At 45.8% G+C, this 22,347-nt stretch overlaps 1 protein-coding gene across 4 annotated transcripts; it reads left to right on the top strand.

The window, feature by feature from the left end:
- Positions 1-4,842: 4,842 nt before the first annotated feature.
- On the top strand, positions 4,843-17,724 carry LOC135245726 (pancreatic secretory granule membrane major glycoprotein GP2-like). Of its 4 annotated transcripts, none has more exons than XM_064319027.1 (9): positions 4,843-4,994; positions 5,391-5,610; positions 9,949-10,086; positions 10,577-10,767; positions 11,569-11,720; positions 12,090-12,347; positions 14,121-14,274; positions 15,590-15,698; positions 17,590-17,724. In XM_064319027.1, the coding sequence occupies exons 1-9, from the start codon at positions 4,902-4,904 to the stop codon at positions 17,706-17,708; spliced, it is 1,434 nt and encodes a 477-aa protein (XP_064175097.1). In that variant the 5' UTR covers positions 4,843-4,901; the 3' UTR covers positions 17,709-17,724. The 4 variants fall into 4 exon arrangements, 2 of the variants coding, with proteins under 2 accessions (XP_064175097.1, XP_064175098.1); XM_064319028.1 differs by having other exon boundaries at positions 4,845-4,994; positions 5,511-5,610; XR_010327361.1 differs by lacking the exon at positions 14,121-14,274.
- Positions 17,725-22,347: the final 4,623 nt, after the last annotated feature.

Here is a 22,347-nt window from a genome sequence, read left to right as displayed (position 1 = left end):
TAATGTAACATTTTTTGTAAAGATCTGAAACTAGGCCCTAATATAGGAAATCAGAATGGGGGACAATATTTTTCATGGCACTGTACATGAGGTAGACAGGTTTCCTTTAACAGGCTTTAATATAAGGGGCACCAGGGAGACACACACAAGCCAATGAATCTATGCACACTATGTTATTATCTTAAGGCCTTTCCCTTTAAAACAAACCCATCAGCTCTTTGCTATGTACTACAAGCCTACATATTAATGGATTATTTTACTCTGCTTGGATGAGAAAAATAAACATTTACCACATTTCAGCTTGTGCGCATGTATATTTTGTAATGGAATAGAACACAAAAGCTGTTTTTCATGCCGGAGGAAGACCTTTCATAAGCAGCTCTGACATGCAGTCATATGAGCGCCCAAGGGGGGTCGCTAGAGAGCGATGAAACGCAGATCCCTGTCTGACTGAACCCTCCCGTACCCTGGGCAACACAGGCACCAATCGTGCGTCGCCCTGTGGAGCTACCGGCCACAGTCGGCAATGGCACGGTCCGGATTCGACCCAAGGCCGTGAGGCTCATCCATGCACCTCAGCGTGGTGCCTTGACTGAATGAGCCATCCAGCAGCCCCAAGCCTAATTTCAATAAAATTACACCTTGCCAGCATCTTGTTATGTTTCTGTTGTCGCTTCACTTTTCAGTTGACTATCTGCTTTTCTCCTGCACAATCTTTGTTTCGGTTTTGTAGTATGGGTGTGGTTTTCTCTTTCTCTCTCTCTCCCCTCAGCTGATCACTCTCACCTGTTCTGGCCGCATTCTCATGCACTGGCTAATTACTCATTTCATTCACCTGTTCCCTGTTTGCATGTTCACGCTCCGTTCAATTATCTCTCATTTCACTCACCTGGTTCTTTTGGTATATATTCTCTGTTTCTCAGATTGTGCCTCCTGTTTACAGTGCCTTTCCAGCGTTTACCTCTCGTTAGTCTGACTCGTGTTTTGATCTTGCCTGTTTACCCGACCACCGATTTTTTGCCTGCCGACTTTGTTTTGCTGATTTCCTGTTCTGACCTCCGCCTGTTTAACGACTTCGATTTTTGCCCCGGTGGATTTTTCTGGTTTTTGATCTTTGCACAAACTGACTACGAGACTGCCTGCTGTATTGTGTACCTTTGAATTAAACATCTCCTTCGGGAGTTTCGACACTCAGTTGTACAAGTCTGCATTTGGGTCCACCACACCCCGACCCGTGACAGAACAATCTGGCCAGTATGGACCCAGCGGACCCAGAGCACCTGCGCAACGCCCTCGCCAGCCAAGGCAGCACTCGTGGGACGGCACGAGCAAGCCCTCCGTGAGATCCGGTATTCGCTGACAGCACTCGCTGGTCAGATGCAGCAGCTGACCACCCGCCTCCCGGCTCCCGCTCCCGAAGCCCCGACGGCTCCTCCCGACCCGGTCCAGCTCTACACCCACGCAGCCCTCCTGCCCAGGGAGCTGCACATTCCTGCTCCGGAGCGCTACGCTGGAGACTTGGGGAAGTGCGAGGCGTTTCTAATGCAGTGTTCGCTCGACCTTCAACCAGCAACCCACCACTTACAACAACGATGGGAAAAAGATTTCTTACATCGTGGGGCTGCTGAAAGGATCTGCATTAGACTGGGCCACAGCAGTTTGGGAGAGCCAACCTCCTACAAACTTCACCTGCTCCAGTTTCGTTGCAGAAATGCGAGAAGTCTCTGATCGCCCCGTTTGCGGGAGAGACTATAATCCACGCCTGCTGTCGATGCGCCAGGGCACGCGCAGCGCGGCGGCATTTTCAGCTGAGTTCCGGACTATCGCTGCGGAATCAGGATGGAACGACACTGCACTCCAGGGGGTCTTCAGAGACGGGTTTGTCCGAGGCTTTGAAGGATGAACTGGCTGCAAGAGACGATCCCGACAACCTCGATGCCCTGATCGCGCTGCTGGCCATCAAGCTGGACAACCGCCTCCGTGAGCGCCGCAGAGAGACGGCCAGACGCCAACCCTCAGCGAGCCCTTCAGCGGCCAGACGGCCAGACGCCAACCCTCAGCGAGCCCTTCAGCGGCCAGACGGCCAGACGCCAACCCTCAGCGAGCCCTTCAGCGGCCAGACGGCCAGACGCCAACCCTCAGCGAGCCCTTCAGCGAGATTCAGTCCCAGTCCCGGTCCCGGCAGCAGTGTACCCCCGAGTCCGACCGCGTCCCGCACGCCCAGCGAGGAGCCAGTGCAGCTTGGATGAGCCCACCTCACGCAAACGGAGCGTATGCGGCGAATCAGGACGGGACTTCGCATCTACTGTGGCACAGCCGGTCACGTATTATCCTCCTGTCCTATTCGGCCAAAAGATATTAGAGTGGGGACCCTGGTGAGCCGTACCACTTCCCCTTCTACCGCCCAGTCTAGCCCACTGCTCGATGCCACACTGGTTCAGGACCAACAACCCCTCAGGCTACAGGCGTTGGTCGACTCTGGCGCCGACAAGAATTTCTTGGACGCCGAACTGGTCGCTCATTTTTTGCCTGCCGACTTTGTTTTGCTGATTCCTGTTCTGACCTCCGCCTGTTTAACGACTTCGATTTTTGCCCCGGTGGATTTTTCTGGTTTTTGATCTTTGCACGAACTGACTACGAGACTGCTTGCTGCATTGTGTACCTTTGAAGGTACACAATACCTTCAAAGGTACACAATTGTCCAAGTCTGCATTTGGGTCCACCACACTGCAACCCGTGACACATCTATAAGAAATGCTAACTACGATACAATATGCCAAATAGTCTCTGAATTGATAGGAACCACTCAAAGCAGGTACATGAGGCAGACAGGAAATCATCAGGTCAGACGACATGTTCCCACTGTAACAGAATTTAATACAATATGCACCAGGGAAATACCCACTACACAGCATGCAGTGGCATTCTCCAAAGACTCACTAAGTTATCTCAGTCTTGATAGTAGTTTATAAGCATCACACCTCATATGGTCACATCTCACAGGCATGAAGGCTCTGTCTGTGGTCACACACGCATGTTACATCAGTAATTAGGCATCTCAGCACACAACACAACAGCACACTATAGTGCCTGGGACGGGGGCGGTATATCACCATGGTGGGTGCCAGAGCGTTTCGGGTCCTCTCAGGAGTGCACTCGGGACAGCCCTGAGCTGCATTCCATCCTCCCCGTAGCTCTCCATCGCTCCTCTCCCTCATCGCCACGGTAACTGGGAATGTGGAGACTGGGACAAGACTGCAGGCCTAGGCAGAAGTGGCCAGGAGTGCATACAGAAATACAGAAACATACACTTCCCTTCACTACCTTAAGCCTCCAAGCAGCTGTACACTGCAGAACACAGTCTGAAGTGCATTAATCACTGCAGGTTTGCCACTGAATCTACAGGAACTGAGGCAGAGCAGAAGAATGGGCTGATCACTGTGCCTCATAAGAATCGCTGATGACAAACATTGTTGATATTGTAAACATTAGTTTACAGCTATCGCTGCAGTACTAGATAAACCTATATGGAAAGACGAGTTTGGCGAGAATCCTCCTGAACCAGAATCACGTTTGGCTGTTCAAAAGCGAAAGATAGCACGAATACAAAGCTAACGTTGAGAGTTCTGAGAGCTAACCTTAATATTGTATAGAGGTACAGTAGCTTTTGTCAGTCACGGGCATCAGCTGAGTGGCTTTGTCTGTATACTTGTCTACAGTATCATCAATTGTAGTGTAGCATCAAATGGTTGCATGCTTTCAGCAGAACAGGACATGTTTATTTAGGGCTTTGTTGGTAAAATAGATTCGTGGTTTTTTTTTATTTGATATACAAAAAAAAAAGCTCACAAGGCAAAAAAAGAAAGTAAAACAAAAAATAGAATAATAATAATGACAGCATTGCTACTTAAAAAAAAAAAACAACAACAAGGATTGAGAGCGAGAAAAAAAGATAATTTAAAGAAAAGTAGACAAATCGGATGGAATTGAGAGGTAAAGTTGTATGGAGGGATTGTGGACTGTGTGGTGTATGCGGATTTGTGTGTGTAAGTAAGACTGTTCACTGTCATATTTATTTTTGCAATTTCTGTTAAGACAGGATCTATGTACGTGAATACATACTCACAAAGAAAGACAGTTATGCACAGTTATCTGATCAATGCAAAATATTCATATTTACAGTATCTGTTCAATGCACAATATTCATATTTAGTTTCTCAGTTCAATTAATAATATTCATATTTACAGTATCTGTTCAATGCACAATATTTAGTTTCTCAATTCAACAAATAATATTCACATTTAGAGATACCTTGTCATGTTAGTCCTGTAGTTTTATTTTTACTTTTGGAAGCCAAAATAAACATATTGACACTGAATGCACCTTAACTAACATATCAACATAGATATGGTTGAGGGTTCGGTGAAAAAGAAATCAAAAACATATTATTTCCACCCGGAATGGGAGCATGAATTTCTTTTCACGTCAGCGAATGAGAAGACTGGTTCTGACTCAGTCAGTGTTAAAGCAGGCTGGTACTGACTCAGTCAGTGTTAAAGCAGGCTGGTACTGACTCGGTCAGTGTTAAAGCAGGCTGGTACTGACAGACCTCCTCAGTCAGTGTTAAAGCAGGCCGGTACTGACAGACCGCCTCTTTGTTTTGAAGTTGGCCTGAATTATCTTATTAAAGGCTTGTGTATGTGGTTGCATACACAGGTGCAAACATTTGACATTTATTCATAACCACGGACTCTGGTCAGGCCCACGGTAGGTCTGTGTCCTGAAGGCTGGTAACATGGGCTGGTTGCAGAAAGCTTTCATTCAGACACATTTTTACATCAGTGTTTGTGCCCCTAACCCCCCAACTGTAGGACTGCAGGTTCATCTCCCCAGCCATGAAATGTTCCTTGTTGTGCCATGGACAATGCCGCCATCGCTGGAGGATCCGAGGGCAGAAGCTCGAGTCCTGCTGGAGGGCATTATTAAAAGCAAGGTGGGTCCTGTTCCCGGGTCCTAGCAGTCATTGCCGCTTATCACACCGTTCTGTTTATAGCGTTTTGTAGTACATGTTTTCACAGCATTATTTTAGTTGAACTTTTATCACCTTCAACAAAATTGAAAACAATCACTTTCGATAATCACTGCTGGTGTTTTTACAAATCTCAGATTAAGATTTGACCCGGCTAAAGTTTGCATAAAATCCTGAAATGGACGAGCCCTTGTGCACCCCTGCTGTGGTTTGCACGAGCGAGACTATCCTCCTCTATACTTCTTCACTTTGGGACAGGCCTCTGTTAGTCACCTGGGCACCTGCAGTCAGCCTGTGCCAACTGTGCACGATGGACCAGCTTTACAATTTTCTTTTTGGTTTCCATTTCCTTTTTACCAGCTGCAGAACTTACTGAGTAAGTTCTGGCCAAAAGCGGAGGTGCAGCTGATCTTGTTTGAAGACAGCGAGAGGAAAACAAAAACCAAGATCACTTTTGAAAGCTTTGATGTTTCCAGCCAGGATGGGGTAGTGATCCTCCGCCCTGAGGAGCAGCTGCAGCATATTATCTCTCTCGGCCACGCCCACATCACCGTCACAGACGACAGCATCTACTGGGACGGTAGGTGCGAGACATGCTGGGGGATCTGTGTGTGATGGGTAGCTGACAGAGGAATATTGGCTGTTCTGTTCCCAGTGAAATAAAACCCTTGAGACTGTGCGTGTGTGTGTGTGCGTGTGGACTGGTGGACTTGGTCCACAGGGGTGGTGTGATGCGCCTAGTGCAGCCCCCCTGAGCTAGCATAGCAGCATGCTTGTCTGCTTGCTTGGTTCTCGCTCCCAGGCACTGTCGCTTACTAACTCAACTGAGTTTTGGAAAAGCAGAGTGTGTAAGTCTTTCCTTGTCAGTACATAGCCTCTCCATCACCCAGACCTCTACTGTGCCAGTCAGGACAGTCCATGGTAACCGTGTGCTTTACAGCCTCGGGCCAGACAGCAGGGGGTCTCGGAGCTGCAGTGGACCCCAGAGGTAGGCAGCACAGGCACAGGCGTGTGGACATGTCCTGACTGCCACCATCCACTGCCCCAATGCCCAATGGGTGCACTTGCATGTGCTATGGCTACGGGAGTAAACCCCTAATGATAAATCTGTGGAGAAAACGCGCATTAGGCAGTCACCAACAGACCGGTGTCCTGGCAGTCTTCTGCAACTCCCCTCTATAGAAGGTCGTCACGAGCTCTTCATGCCACTGGAAAACATAGAGTGGATCCAAGACAGTGAGGGTAGAGACTGCGCACAACTACTTTCACTCTAATCTATTAATTGCGCAAGCCTGCTCCAAATACCCTACCCTATTCCCACCCCAACCCCCACCCGCTGTCCTGCGGTGATGGGGAAGGGCGGTGGATACAGGTCAGGATGTGACTGGGAGTATCTAGTCTAACCCTGCGTGCAGGCGGCGTGGGAAAGATGGTCGCCGAGGCTCGGGATGGAACAGCGTGCCTCTCCAGCAGCTCCTCATGTGACTGAGCAGCCCCGCCCTGCTCACCCTGAGAGGGAAGGGCTTGGAAAATGTAGCCTATAAAAGGTCTGTTCCTCTTCAACTCGGGCAGCCTACCGCAGCTGCCGGGCCATCCCTCATCCGGTCGAAAATTAACAAAAAAAAGAAAAAAACCAACTTAAAAATCACAATTGCGACCTGGAACTCTCCTGGATGTACGTGATGATTCCTGTTGTCCCCGAAGAAGAACAGCGCTGGTTGCACACGAGCTGAAGAGGTACAACATCGACATTGTGGCCCTCAGTGAAACCCGCTTCCGTGGCGAGGACTATAACAGAGATGGGAGAAGGCTGCGCTATCTTCTGGAAGGGGTTTCCGGAAGGTTCTCATCGCCTCCATAGTGTAGGTTTTGCTGTGAGGACAAGCCTACTTCAGAAGACCCCAGAATCCCCAGTTGGCATCAGTGAAAGACTGATGACCTGGCGGATTCCCCTCACAAACAATCGTTATGCCACCCTCATCATACGCCCCAACACTGGTTGCTGACCCTGAGTGCAAGGAACTCTTCTACACCTCCCTGCACTCCGCCATAAATAAAACAGCATCCACTGACAAGCTCATTCTCCTAGGCGATTTGAACGCAAGAGTGGGCTCTGACAGTGGATTATGGAAGGATGTGCTCGGACAGCACGGTGTTGGCAAGCTTAATGACAACGGTCTCCGCCTCCTTACTCTCTGCTCTGAGCATCAACTGGTCATTACAAACACCTTGTTCCAACTCAAGAACAAATTCAAGACCTCCTGGCAACACCCCCGCTCTAAACACTGGCATCACCTGGACTACATCATTGTCCGCCAAGCTACATCATCACAATCTTTAAGCGCAAGGGTGACATAGCAGACTGTGGTAACAGCAGAGGTATCTCCCTCCTATCAGTGGCCGGGAAGGTGCTAGCACGGATCATGCTACTCTGCCTAGCAACCCATGTAACTGAAGACATCCTGCCCGAATCCCAGTGTGGCTTTAGGCATGATCGAAGCACTGCGGACATGATCTTTGTTGCTAGACAGGTACAGGAAAAATGCAGAGAACACCGCAAAGACTTGTAACTAGCGTCCATTGATCTGTCCAAGGCCTTCAACACTGTAAACCGGGAATTGCTGTGGGAAGTACTCGGGAAGCTGGGGGTTCCACCAAAGTTCAGAAACATCGTACGGGAGCTCCATGACGGGATGCAAGCCTGTGTGAGCATCGGTGGTCAACAATCCCCAATCCCCTGTGGATGTGGGGGTCAAGCAAGGTGTGTTCTAGCCCCAACTATTTTCAACATGTTCCTCTCCACCATCACCCTGCTGTCTCACAAATCCCTGGATCCCACAGATGGGGTACAGATACAGTACAGACTAGATGGCAATCTTTTTAATATCCGGCGACTTCAAGCCTTCACCAAAACCACCACCCAACACATCCTGGAGCTACAGTACGCTGATGACTGTGCTCTCCTCGCCCACTCACCAGAATCCCTACAGCGTGCGTTAAATGTGGTTGCTTCCATATACAGCGCCATTAGTCTCCAGATCAACATCAAGAAAACGCAGATAGTCGTGCAAGAGTCCATCCCCCAACCACATGCGCCTACCTTCACCCTTGATAGTCATCCTCTTGCCAACCTCGGTAGCATTCTGTCCCCCTCCTGCAACATCGACGACGACACCCAGGTTCATATTGGTCTGGCCTCTGCTGCCTTCGGCAGGCTCAAGTCCAGGGTCTTCCAGAACAGGAACCTAACCATCTCCACCAAAGCAGATGTGTACAAGGCAGTTTGCCTCTCCACACTGCTTTATGGTTCGGAAACCTGGACCCCCTACCAGAGGCACATACAAACTCTAGAAGCCTTCCACATCCGCTGCCTCCAAAGGATCCTGGGTGTGTCCTGGGAAGACCGGGTGCCCTATGCGGCAATCCACGACCGGACTCATACACCCAGCATTGCCGTGTTCCTTGCGCAAAGACATCTGCCTGCCCACCGGCTACCTAGACAGATCCTCTATGGCCAGCTCTTGGATGGTCATAGGTCTGCTGGGGGCCAAAAAACCCGTTAGAAGGATCACCTAAAAACCCTCCTGAAGAAGTGCAACATCAAACCACCAGTACTGGAGTCCCTGGCTGCTGATCGCCACACCCGGAGCTCCACCTGCCACCAGGGAATCACTCTCCTTCAGGAGCAGGCTACAGAGAGGAGAATGCAGCGGCGTGCAGAGGCACCAACGTGCTGCAGGGCCCCCCCTTTCCTGTGCCGTATACCCCTGCCCCTCATGTGGCACGACTTGCGGATCACGCATTGGCCTGCACAGCCACATGGCTATGCACAGGCGTAATACACCCCAATAAACCCCCAACAAATGAATTTGGAGCAACGTCACCATTGTCATCGATGGACTACCATAAGTGCGTGTGTGCGCGTGTGTTCGCGCATGCACGTGCGTTCACATGTTCGTGCATGCATGCTTGTGCGCATTCATGCATACATGCATTTGTGTGTGTGTTTGTGGATGTGTGTGTGTAAGTGTTGGTGGCAGTGCAATATAACATTTTGCTCCAAGGCTGTTGGTTCAAGGTTGTAGAGCGTCTGTGAAATGCCTGAAATGTAAATGAGAGACAGATGGACAGATAGACAGACAGCTCATGCGATGCAACATTGTTTTAGGGCGGGCACGGTGGCATAGTGGTTAGCGCTGTCGCCTCAGCAGGAAGGTCGTGGGTTTGAATCTCAGTCATGCTGAGGAGGCTCAACTGGTTTCTCCTGAGGAGGGAGTCATTGCCACATTGAGGGGAATGCAGGGTATCCCAGGCTCAGTAAAAACTGTGGGAGACAAGGTCTTCTCTCACCTCATGACAGTGAGTCTGGTGCCCAGAGGCTATAGCAATGCCCAGCATTCACATACTGTGTTCTCTGTGTGACTGAGTGGAGCAGCAGTAGGGGTGGACGGTATGACGATATTAGATTGTGGAGACATTTTAATCGTTCACAATCTGCCTTTCCAGTGAGATCGGGAGTATCGGGCTGCAGTGAAAGTACACATTCTATCATTTGCTCTGCCCTGAGGTTTTGTTTCCTTGAAGGGCAATATTTTCTTAAATAGGGATATTAGTTTGATTGCACTGTTCATTAACTTGCAAAATAGTCTTAAAAACCAACATGAAAAAGAATCGTGATCATATCGTGGATCGTGATCATTCCTGAAAAAAATTGTGATATGATATTTTTGCCATATCATCCACCCCTAAGCAGCAGTGTACTTGTGTACTTGTGTTCCCTGTGTGACTGAGTGGAGCAGCAGTATACTGCGTACTTGTGTACTTGTGTTCTCTGTGTGACTGAGTGGAGTAGCAGTATACTGCGTACTTGTGTACTTGTGTTCTCTGTGTGACTGACAGTATACTGTGTAACCCACAGACGCAGATGAGTGCGACTCCCCCGCCCTGAACAAGTGCAGCTCCAACTCCGTCTGCATCAACACCCTGGACTCCTTCACCTGCGTGTGTGAGCCGGGGTACTACAGCCTGAGCCCCATCCTCAGCCCTGCCTGCCATGGTATACACGCACACACACACACACTCACACACTCACACACATATATACACACTCACACATACACACACACACACGTGCACACACACACACATACATGCACAAACACACACACACAATCACTCACACATACACACTCACACACATACACACACACAGACACACACGCAAACAAACTCACACACACACAAACTCACACACTCATACACACACACCATTTTACTCTCATACAGAGTATAATGGTGTGTGAGAGACTATAATGCTGCTCTTACACACACACACACACACACACTCACACACACACCTGCTGCTCTTACACACATGCACACACCCTATGTAGTTTGCTGCAGTTTGCTGCGTCTGTTTCTGTATTACTTGTAAAATGGCAGCATTGACATAGCCTAGCATTTCATGCACTTTTGTAAGTAATGAACCAAAGGCTAATCAATACTATGTCTACATAATGCGACTAAAGAACATCATGTCTTAACAGAGAAGGGGATGTTCACGCTATGCCTGAAGGACCATGTATCTGGGGGCATCTCCAAGCCTTTCCTCATCCACTACTTTGGAGGGAATGTGACTGTTGTCCTCAATGATGGTCGCTGCTCCATCAACGAGACGGACAAGTTTTATTATTACAGGATAACTGGCGCCCCCTCCCAGTGTGGAGGCCAAACGCTCGTGAGTACCGGCACCAGATCCAGGTCATGTACACAGCTGGTGCATTCTGGGAATGCACACCATCAAAAAACTGATTCACTATACCTGGCATAGCAAGCTGCAAATGCTACTGCTTCTTCCTCCCTTCAGACAATGATAACACCCTTTACTCTAGCAGACCTCTCCATTCAGCACCCCTCACTACCTCTACCTCTCCCATCTCTCCATTCAGCACCTCTCACTACCTCTACCTCTCCCATCTCTCCATTCAGCACCTCTCACTACCTCTACCTGTCCCATCTCTCCATTCAGCACCCCTCACTACCTCTACCTGTCCCATCTCTCCATTCAGCGCCTCTCACTACCTCTACCTGTCCCATCTCTCCATTCAGCACCCCTCACTACCTCTACCTGTCCCATCTCTCCATTCAGCACCCCTCACTACCTCTACCTGTCCCATCTCTCCATTCAGCACCCCTCACTACCTCTACCTGTCCCATCTCTCATTTAGCACCCCTCACTACCTCTACCTGTCCCATCTCTCCATTCAGCACCCCTCACTACCTTTACCTGTCCCAAGGTCCTCACTGAGTACCTTTCCAGCTTAGCAGTGTGTAACACATCACACTGGGTATTATGAGTGTGTAATGCCTTGTGTGTGTAACACATCACACTGGGTATTATGAGTGTGTAATGCCTTGTGTGTGTAACACATCACACTGGGTATTATGAGTGTGTAATGCCTTGTGTGTGTAACACATCACACTGGGTATTATGAGTGTGTAATGCCTTGGGTGTGTAACACGCTTTCTGCTCATTTAGATTAACAGGACGCATGTGGAGTTGAGGAACGTGCTGACTGTGACGCTCAGCAGCAGGAGATCCATCACACGGAGGGACCTGAAGGTGCTGTGGACCTGTGCCTACCCGCTGCTCCAGACCAGCACAGCCCGCATGAAGCCTGGTCTGGACTGGTGAGAAACACACCCCTCTCTCATTCAGCCATCCAATCAGCATCCACGGCAGTAGCATGAAGGACATTAAGCCTCAAACTAGCATTTTCAGTAGTTATGCATGTACAACTGTAACAGAGCCTGGGCTCAATGAAAATACCTTAGTCTTTGTTAGCACTAAGGCTAATCTAATGGCATGTGCGGTTCTTTATTGGTGTGTCATAATCCAGCCTGTTTGTTTGTCTGTTATTCCATCACATATTGTTGGTCGTACTGTGGTTTATTTTTTAGCACATTGCTATTTTAAAACAAATGTGCTTTTCTAGGAAATCTAGTGGACGTGGACACGGATGATGTGTTTGCTGTGTGTTCTGCTCTGCTCCTCTGCAGGGTTACCTCTCACAGTGTGGTGCAGGTGAATTCGTCCCGCCTCCTGGAGATCAGCATGGCCTTGTACAGTGACTCATCTTACGCATACAACTACACTGGCCCTGTGGAGCTCCCTTCTGCAGAGCAGCTGTACATCCAGGTGACCCTGCACTGTGAAGACAGCCTGGCCTACAACATGAGCCTACAGCTGGAGTCCTGCTGGGCCACACAGACCGCAGACCCACAAGAGGAGAAGAAGGCTTTTTTCCTGAAGGGGGGGTGAGTTCTCTCATATTGAGGGTGGAGGACGGGGGTGGGGGTGGGGGTTGTGGGTGTGAGTTCTGTGTCTCCTGAGGGGGGGGGGATTATTACTCTGTTCCTCAGGGTGGTGAGTTCTCTGCTCCTGAGGGGGGGGTGAGGGGGTGAGTTCTCTCTCTTTCCTTTACGTTTTGTCTGTGATTCGATTGTTGGGTTGATGCTGCCTCATTGTAATCATAATTCATTAATTTCCAGTGCCTGAAGCTCTGCTGACATGTACATGTGTAGTATTTGTCTCATTAACATGTACTTTTAAAACAGTGTATGAATAAGTTTTTATTGTACATGTGATAACAGTAGATGCCTTATAAAAAGGCTTTATTTTGAAGGCCCAAGAGTGCATCAGTGGTAGGTTGCATTTGATGCCCAGGCTGACAGATGAATAGCCCTATTACAGATAACATTAGGATTGCACTCTTTATACCAAAAACATGAACCTGGGTAATTTAATGGATTTAAAAAAAAAAATTTTTTTTAATTTTAATTGTCATTTTTATTCTTCATATTATATTTTGGTAGCAATTTCTGGTTTTATTATTCTCTTTCTGTGTTTGGGAAATTTTGCCTTTTAATAAACTTTTCGCAGTGGTAGATGGCTTATTAGGGCGATGGCTATGGCTTATTATCTGACTTGCTCCGACTTGCTCGTTGGGAGCAATTAGGGGTTAGGTGTCTTGCTCAGGGACACTTCGACAAGCCCAGGGCAGGGGATCGAACCGGCAACCCTCCGACTGCCAGACAAACGCTCTTACCTACTGAGCTATGTCGCCCCATAAAAAAACACTAAACAATCAAAGTGTTAAACAATCCTGTCCTGTTTGACCTAGAGGCACGAGACCAATGCCCATAGATCCCATTCCTCAAAAAGAACAAACTTGCTATTTGGGTACGCACAGTATTCCATATTGAAGGTTTGGTATACAACATGTTGTGCATATGGTCTTGAAAAATGTATAAACTTGCTGTGTGTGGGGGAAAAAAGCCATGGCATAGTATGAACCTGCCAAATGGTGTGACTTTCTGTGATGAAACACAGAATTTACATTGGCACCTACATCATGATTCTAGCCCTAAACCAGAGTTGGCCCAATCCAAATATATGGTCATGCTAGAATGCTCCAAATATGAAATGATAAAAGATACACTTCAGAGCAAAATGTGGTATGCATAATCCTACACAACGTATTAAACTGAAGGTCGTATGGGAAACACTAATTACATTAGTAGTATTGCTCTTATTATTGCATTATAATACCACCCAGACATTAGGCCTATATTCAGGAAACATGAATCTATGATCCGAGACACAATATACAGAAGATTACGTAAATTGATCTCATAGGTGCACTATAACTGATAAAATCCTCAAAATGAAATTCTGCTTCACAAACAATAGTGTTTTAACCCCAGACTCTGAAGGTGGTGCCAGAGTGCTAATGAATATGATAGCCTCACATTTTGGCTGGTATTCACACATTGGGCCATATTCTAAATATTTTGTCGTCATATGTAGAAAGACTGCTAGCTTTAATTAGGCTACTGGCTCTTGGCCCCTGTTAATTGTTCTTTGAAGCTATATTGTCATTAGAGTAAGTGTGTTGTGCTCCTAATAGATTTCAATCAGTGTGACGGGGGATTTTGTTCAAAAAGGGGTGGAGGTAAATGACAGTAATACAGGACGCTTGGATGTGTGTGAAAGGCTTTAAATAGGCACACAGCCCATTATCCTTTCAGCTGCCCAAACGACAGAACCTTCCGCTGGTACCTCCAGAGCAGTTCCCCTCAAAGGAAGAGGTTCTCCGTTCAGATGTTCACCATGTCTGACCACTCCCACATCTACCTTCACTGCCTGAGCAGAATATGCAGCCAAGATGAGAACTGCACAACGGTAACTCCCCGCCATTGCAAACTGTACACAATGGTAACTCCCCGCCACTGCAATCTGTACACAATGGTAACTCCCCACCACTGCAACTGTACACAATGGTAACTCCCACCACTGCAATCTGTACACAGTATGGTATCTCCACAAATGCACTGTACCACATGGTGATAGCCCACTGCTGCATCTGGCTTTAGTAAAGAGTCTCCTCACGCTTAGATGGACCACCCTATCTCCGGCGCATAAACCCACTCTATCCTCACGCCTGGCAGTACAGAATGGAACTCCACCTAACGGACCCGCGCTCAAACTGGCTGGCTTTGAGTAGAGGGACCCCCGCCATCTCAGGCTGGGCTTTGAGTAAAGGGACCCAGCGCCTCATCCTCAGGGGGCCTGGGCTTTGAGTAGAGGGACCCAGCCGCCTCCTCCTCAGGCTGGGCTTTGAGTAAGAGGGACCCAGCCGCCTCCTCCTCAGGCTGGGCTTTGAGTAAGAGGGACCCAGCCGCCTCATCCTCAGGCTGGGCTTTGAGTAAGAGGGACCCAGCCGCCTCATCCTCAGGCTGGGCTTTGAGTAAGAGGGACCCAGCCGCCTCCTCCTCAGGCTGGGATTGAGTAAGAGGGCTGATAACGATGGGTGTGTTTGAGACAGGTCAGCCAGCAGCCTGGCCTGAGAGCTTCCTGCGTTCACTGCCAGGGATGTGACAGGCCTCATCTGAGCCCCAATCTGTCAGGACACACCCCTTTACTGACCATGCATGTGTTTACATTACACAATATTAATAAAACCTTGGGGTTGCTTTGGATAAAAGCATCTGCCAAATAAATATAATGTCATGTAATGTTACTATCATTGATAAACAGTCAATACATGGATGGATAGACCGCAGTTTAAAAAGACCATATAATACATGTTCACACTAAAACCACCATCATTGCATAAGCCAACCGTTTTGAGTGTTCAATATGTGGTGACCAAATAACAGGTATTTTTCAGTCATTCTTCTCAGTTCAATATTTATTTTTATTATCTAGATATTTACATTGCTCACTTTTTCTGATGCACGCAATTCAGTCCTTTCATTTTATCTAGTTTTCTCAGTGAGTTCTCATAGGCTTTTTTCTGAAGAATGGGACCAAACCCACCTCACACTAGTTACTCCACTTCTACTTTCTGCGTGCTGCATAATTTAAATATTAAATCTTCCGTTAGCACAAGGTTTACAGATCTTGAATGTTAGAGAATGTGGAGAATATTTCAGCAATCATCCTACACGTTTGTTCTCATGCTGGTTAAACATTCCCCCTGTATGTATCTGTACAGAACTGCTCTCCCAGGCAAAACCAAAAGGTGAGAAGAGATCTACCGGACAAACTCACAGCTACTGTTTCAGCAGGACCCATCTCTGCAGCAAAGAGGAAACTGTCAAACTGTGAGTGCAGTGCGACTGACAAATGGAGTATACTGCTGTGTGTGTGTGAGAGAGAGAGAGAGTGTGAGTGTGTGTGTGTGTGTGTGAGAGAGAGAGTGTGCGTGTGTGAGAGAGAGTGTGTGTGTGCGTGTGCGAGTGTGTGAGAGAAAATGTGTGTGTGTGTGCGTGCGTGCATGCGAATGTCTGTGTGTGTGAGAGTGTGAGTGAGAGTGTGTGTGCATTAGTGTGAGTGTGTGTGTGCGCGCGTGTGTGTGTGTGTGTGAGAGTGTGAGTGTGTGTGTGTGCATGTGAGAGAATGTATGTGCGTGTTTGTGTGTGTGTGTGTGGCGCGTGTGTGAGAATGTGTGTGAGAGTGTGAGTGTGTGTGTGTGTGCATGTGAGAGAATGTATGTGCGTGTTTGTGAGTGTCTGTTTGAGAGAGAGTGAGCTTGTGTGTTCGTGAGTGTGCGTCTGAGTGTGTGAGTGTGTGTGCATGTGTGTGTGTATGTATGAGTTGTTGTGTGCATGAGTGTGTGAATGTGAGTGTGTGTGTGAGAGCGTGTGTGTGAGTATTTGTGCGCGTGTGTGCGTGTGCGTCTGTGTGATTGCGTGTGAATGTGAGTGTGTGTGAGAGCATGTGTGTTTCTGCGTGTGTGTGAGTGTGTTTGTGTGTGTGTGTGTGTACATGAGTGTGTGTGCGTGAGTGTGAGTTAGGGAGTGACTGTGAGCATGTGTATGTCTGCGTGTGTGAGTTAGTGAGTGACTGAGCGTGTGTGTGTGTGCGTGAGTTAATGCGTGATTGTGTGAGTTAATGATGGACTGTGAGCGTGTGTGAGTGACTGTGAGTGTGTGTGTGTGTGCGTGAGTGTGTGAGTTAATGCATAACTGTGTGAATTAATGAGTGACTGTGAGCGTGTGTGTGAGTGAGTGAGGTTGTGAGTGTGAGTGCATACATGTGTGCATATTGTAGTTTATTATTATTGTTTCCGCTACAAAAGCAGAAGTAGTGGTTCTAGTAAAAGTGGTAATGTTTAAAATTCACAATTTGGTTACTTGGAATATGTTTTCAACTAGCGTCACATGGCTAGTTACAGCTATGGTTCAATCAGATGTCACTGATGGGCTGCATGCCTCAACTTGCATACGAAAAGAGAAGGGTTTGTTCTGTTTATTTAAAATAGAATAAGTAGTTAAGGGCTAGTTTGAATAGGTGGGCTTTCAGATATTTGCATTAAACAGCCAAATAATGAATGACTGAATGAATCATTGCATTTATATAGCACTTTTCCACAGGGGCGTGGCCAGGGATTTTCAGCCCCATGAAAAGATGTAATTTTGGGTGGGGGGGTCTGGTAGATTCTGGGTTGTGATTGACTGTTGTTAGACTGTTCTAGACTGAATAGAAGTGTGTTGTGATTGATTGTTGTTTAGACTGTTCTAGACTGATTAGAATGTTGTGTGACTGATTTTGTTAGACGTTCTAGACTGAATTAGAATGTGTGTTGTGATTGATTGTTGTTTAGACTGTTCTAGACTGAATTAGAATGTGTCGTGTGACTGATTGTTGTTTAGACTGTTCTAGACTGAATTAGAATGTGTTTTGTGATTTATTGTTCTTAAGGTTCTGCTAGACTGAATTAGAATATATTGTGTGATTGTAGTAGAATGAACTAGAATGTGTTGTGTGATTGTAGCAGAATGAATTAGAATGTGTTGTGTGATTGTAGTAGAATGAATTAGAATGTGTTGTGTGATTGTAGTAGAAGGAATTAGAATGTGTTGTGTGATTGGAGCAGAATGAATTAGAATGTGTTGTGTGATTGTAGTAGAATGAATTAGAATGTGTTGTGTGATTGTAGTAGAATGGATTAGAATGTGTTGTGTGATTGGTTGCTTTTCTCACTCCTTGCAGGGCCTGGAGCCCAGATCATGCTATCAGTGGCCGGAGGATTGATTGGCCTCTTTTTTCTGACAGCACTGGGTGTGCGTGCAGCACACGCTATAACACAGCGCAACCCCAGACATCAATAAAGTGTGTATACCTGCACTGTTTAGTCCGTCCTCTCTGTGCTACTGTACAAACAGTACTGTGTTCATATCCTCTCTGTGTAACTGTGTACAGAGAGCACTGTGTTCTTATTCCCTTGTAACTGTGTACAAACAGGCACTGTTTCAAATATTGCAATCTAGAGTTAAGGAGGGCATCTGATTTTGGTGTCCTCCCCTCTGACTGACTCTCTGGTTGTGTTCCAACCTTTATGCTCTGTAACTTTGGCAGTGCGCCACCATGACATAGCTGTTCAATGCGTGAAATTTTTTGGTGAAATTTGTCCATGGTTTTGCAGAAGATATTGTAGCCAATTAAGTGAACGTGCAGATGGTACATCATAATGCAGTGTATACGTTCGGTGAACGCTGGGTAGATGTGGTTGTTGATAAGTAATAGACTAATATTTGTGAGCAAAATAGCACAGTTCAGAAACTTGCTTCCGGTGGTGCTTGAACCAGGGACGCTGTGATCCATAGACCATGACATTGACCACTCAGCCTTTAAGGGACGAGCTGTTGAGACAGGAAATGTTTTAGAGTAAAAAGATGTGTCTATTTTGCGTGTGTATTTGAGATTTTGATTGGATCGTGTAGGTGAAGGATTGGCTGGTGTTGGTAAAATGTCCAATGGGGAGACATTTTGTGGGCTAGGTCGGCAGGGAGGAGGAGGAGGAGGAGAAAACACAAATCCCCTTAGTTTGGGGCTTTATTGTGTGGACATTTGAAGTTGTTTATGAATTCTGTCTGTTGAAATGGGGTCAGAATGTACAGAAATGAATGTTTTTAAGGGCTGAGTGTCTATGGCTGTTGTGCTTATTTTTGTGGGGAACCCTGAAAAGTGCCAAACTGTCAATGCTGTATAGGTATGGGGCATGCTGCCCCGCCAAGGTGAAACTTGGCAGGATGGCACACCTGCCTTCCCAATGAAGAAAGAAAAATAAAAATGTAGCTAGTTATCGGTTATTTCTAGGACATTTTATTTTCTTACAGTGTGAGCAAGGTTATTTGATTAGCTATAAATGACAGAAAATGGCCATAGTTCAATCCAGATAGCCAGTTACAAAGGATCAGACAGATAAATTTAAGGCATAAAACCTGCTGAATTAATATATCAAACTCATATAAAACAAGCTATTTATATTGCCAGAGAAAATACACTTAAAGGTTAAAAATATATTTACCTTGTTGCCTGATGTAAATTAAGAACAGTTCCTCATATTAGATCGTCTACCGTAATTTAAACCGGCGAACGTTACTTGGCTACCTTGTTTGAAGCTGACTTAACTAAGGTAACACTTTAAAATGTATTACTTTACATTTGGTAACGTTACCATACTTATCCATAGCTTGTCGTAACTTTTTCCCAGTTATGATTCAGTTAAATTTGCGGTTATCTTTACCTACCGACGCAGGAAAATAAAACAGCGATTTACCTCATTCAGTATTTGCGCATCTCTCAGCCCGAGAGACTCGAGCAAGCGATTGGGTCTTGGTAGACATACGCGCTCTGATTGGCTACCCCCTTCAATTCATTGGTAGATTCTTGGTAGCGAAGGGGGATTTGATTGGATCTCTCTACCAACAATTAAGAGACTCACGGCTTCCTCGGGGTGCCTTTATAACTGACCTATTTTTGGCCAAACCGCAACAAACGCGAATGTCTGTGACTGACATGTCTGTGACGTCGGCCGGTTCGGTCCACTAGGTTTTAACCTGGTCTTGTTACACGGTCTATGGGTGGCACCTATTTAAGTTGTGTGTAATCTAATTGAGATCATTTTTTCTGGAAAGTATACACTCAATTCAACTTTTTTCTGAAGTTATAATTACTACTACTACTACTACTACTAATAATAATAGTAATAATAATAATCCTAATAATAATTTGTTTTTAATGACATTTAACGTGATATACATTTGGTGGTAGGCCTACCATAATGTGAAGGCATTCAAAACCTGACAACCTTTCATAAAACCTATTAAAGAACCCACCACTAGATGAAGCCCCATGCTCAATAGTCACTGATTTCAGCATTCAGATTATGGCCAATGTTTCTCAGTTGACAGTTGCTTTTGCAATCAAATGTCTTCATCTGCATATGAATTGGTTCAAGTAGCTTAATAACAATCTTATCTTACTGTAAAATATTGTCTCGCAGTTATGTAAAGTTATATATTTCTACTTTCAAAAATAAAACTGGAACTCACTCCGATATCAGAGAGCCATCAGGCACCAGCCACGCCCAATACTAGCTGATCTGGCTGCTCCAGCTGTCTGTGTCACACTGGGCTGCCTGTGCTACATCCCTGCATATTGCATACTCCTGTGCTACTACTACTGTGACATTTGCAATGTTTCTAACTTTCTATTGTCTGCGTCTGTGATGCCCTTTAACATAACACAGTGCTGCAAACCACATTTCTCTACAGGGACAGCCAAGTCAAGTTCAGTAGAGATGGCTTATAGGAAATCCACTGTATTTTCCATGTGCAAGCAATTTCTGTCACAAAGGTCACATAAGTATTTATATATAACCTTCATATGTATAGGAAAAACTAGTTTTAAGTGCATCAAGTTAAGGCCATTTCAGAAAGTGCCATGCGATTTCTGAAAACATTTTAAGAACATTATACATACTCTCCTCACTGGAAGACATCTTGTGCATGTAGAGGCATTGTTATGGGCTCTGTTGTGGAGTTTCATGATTTTCCTCCAGGATCAGCGTGTCTCACTCTGCAATTCTGCTAGATGACTTGCTATATGTGAGAAGGAATCTGAATAAGATCATCTAGAAATTGTTGTGTATATGAAAATAACCTCTATATTATAATTGTGGGTGTTACAATGGTCATTTGCGGTCACTCTGCACAACAGAACTGAACAATGCCTTTAGCATCAGGTTTCTGGGGAGCTTATGATATGCCTGCTCGTAGGATAAAAAGTCTTGAAAGAATTGAGGAAATATTGGGTAGCATTGCTTTGGAATACATCTTATTTAATTTCGGTGACGCAAGATAGCCTATATTGTTTGTAGTACCGTAACTTGGCGTCATTTTGATATCAATACTTTTAATGGCAGGCCTGGACTGGTCTTGTATGTGTGAGTAACTTGGCATTTTTGTACGTTGAAAGCGTGTTTTTTATGAGATATATAAAACTCCGCCCATCGAACATTCAGTTCAGCCAGTAAGTGAGGAAATGCGGTCCAAAAGAGAAACTGAAACTTAACGGTCCTTTCAATAACGGAGGAGAAAGAATCCCCAGGAAAAAAGGAATTAAATTAAATGTAAAACGGAGTAAACAGTCTGTTGTGGAGTGGAACTGAGGTAAGAGATGCTGAAGGTAAAGGGATGCGGGAAGAAATCTGCAGGTATAATCGCATTAACCCGTCATATTTTTGATATTCCATGACCATTTCGACCTCGTGAGGAGGTAGCCTAGCGAGACGGAGGTCAATTGTCGCTCGTTTTTGACATTTTGACGCTGCCGTATAAACCCGGATTTCGTTTTTAATTAAACGATTAAGAGGTTGTTACTTATTCTTTTATGTTTTATAGGAAATCATTCCCATTACTAAATCAAATTAATTGGTTTGCAATATTGAGGCAAAATATACAGTGGAGTGATTATATTAGCAGAGATTACTCTATATATCATTTAATTTCAACTTTATTCAAGACTCATCTTAAAAAGAGGTCCATAGCAGGTAAAATTAGGGTTGGGTATCAAGAACCAAATTTCCAAGAACCGTGGATTCGATAAGGTACGTGCACTTCGATCCTGCAGTTCGGTTCCTAACTTCTGCATATTTCAGTCGCGCTCCCGAGTGAACTTCAGGGAGCATTTTACAGTCCATAAAAGCTGCACCTATCTGCCAAGACCAGCTACGCGGACCTAACGTCATGTCATTTGTTACGCAGTACGTCAACAAAGCACGCGAGAAGATACACTTATTACCGTTTAAATCTGTTTACATCCTGGACCATGGCTGACCGCAGCAAACGCTCGAAAGTTTGGCTTAGCTTCATTAAAAAAGATAACTACACAGCAAAATGCAACACCTGCAGTAAGGATATTTCGTGCGAGGGAGGAAGCACCTCCAATATGACGAAGCATTTACTTTAACACGGCGTGAATCTGATGATACCCCTTTTCCACCAACGCGAACCTAGTGCTGGTTCTGGGCTGGTGCTAGTGCCGGTTCGCAGTTGAATATAGCGTTTTTTCTCGATATAACTGTGCCGCCGTGTTAACACATTACTACGGTTGCGGGTCAGGCACTCTTCACGGTAAGAAGAAATTTTAGGATAACGCTTCCGATTTTGCTTGTGTCGAAAGTGCTGCGACGGAAATGGCGACAGATTTACCAACTCGCCACATCTGTCCAATATGTAAACAAGCAGTTTTCACGGTCGGGAAAAATTATGACAACGTCTCACGCTCAGGTACAAAACACAGATGAGCTGACATTCGCTTTTTATATTGAAGGTAAACGAATGATGTCTACAAATTATTTTTATTTATTTTTTGTTATATTTTTCCATTATTTATTTAAATAGTTTTGCTTTGTAATTGTTTTTGTTGATCATTCCTTATAAGAAAGAGTAATATTTATTTTTA

The sequence above is a fragment of the Anguilla rostrata genome, chromosome 19 (genome assembly GCF_018555375.3).
Source record: "Anguilla rostrata isolate EN2019 chromosome 19, ASM1855537v3, whole genome shotgun sequence".
Classification (NCBI taxonomy): domain Eukaryota; kingdom Metazoa; phylum Chordata; class Actinopteri; order Anguilliformes; family Anguillidae; genus Anguilla; species Anguilla rostrata.
Note: the sequence above shows the minus strand (reverse complement) of the source record. Positions and strands in the feature narration are given on the sequence as shown.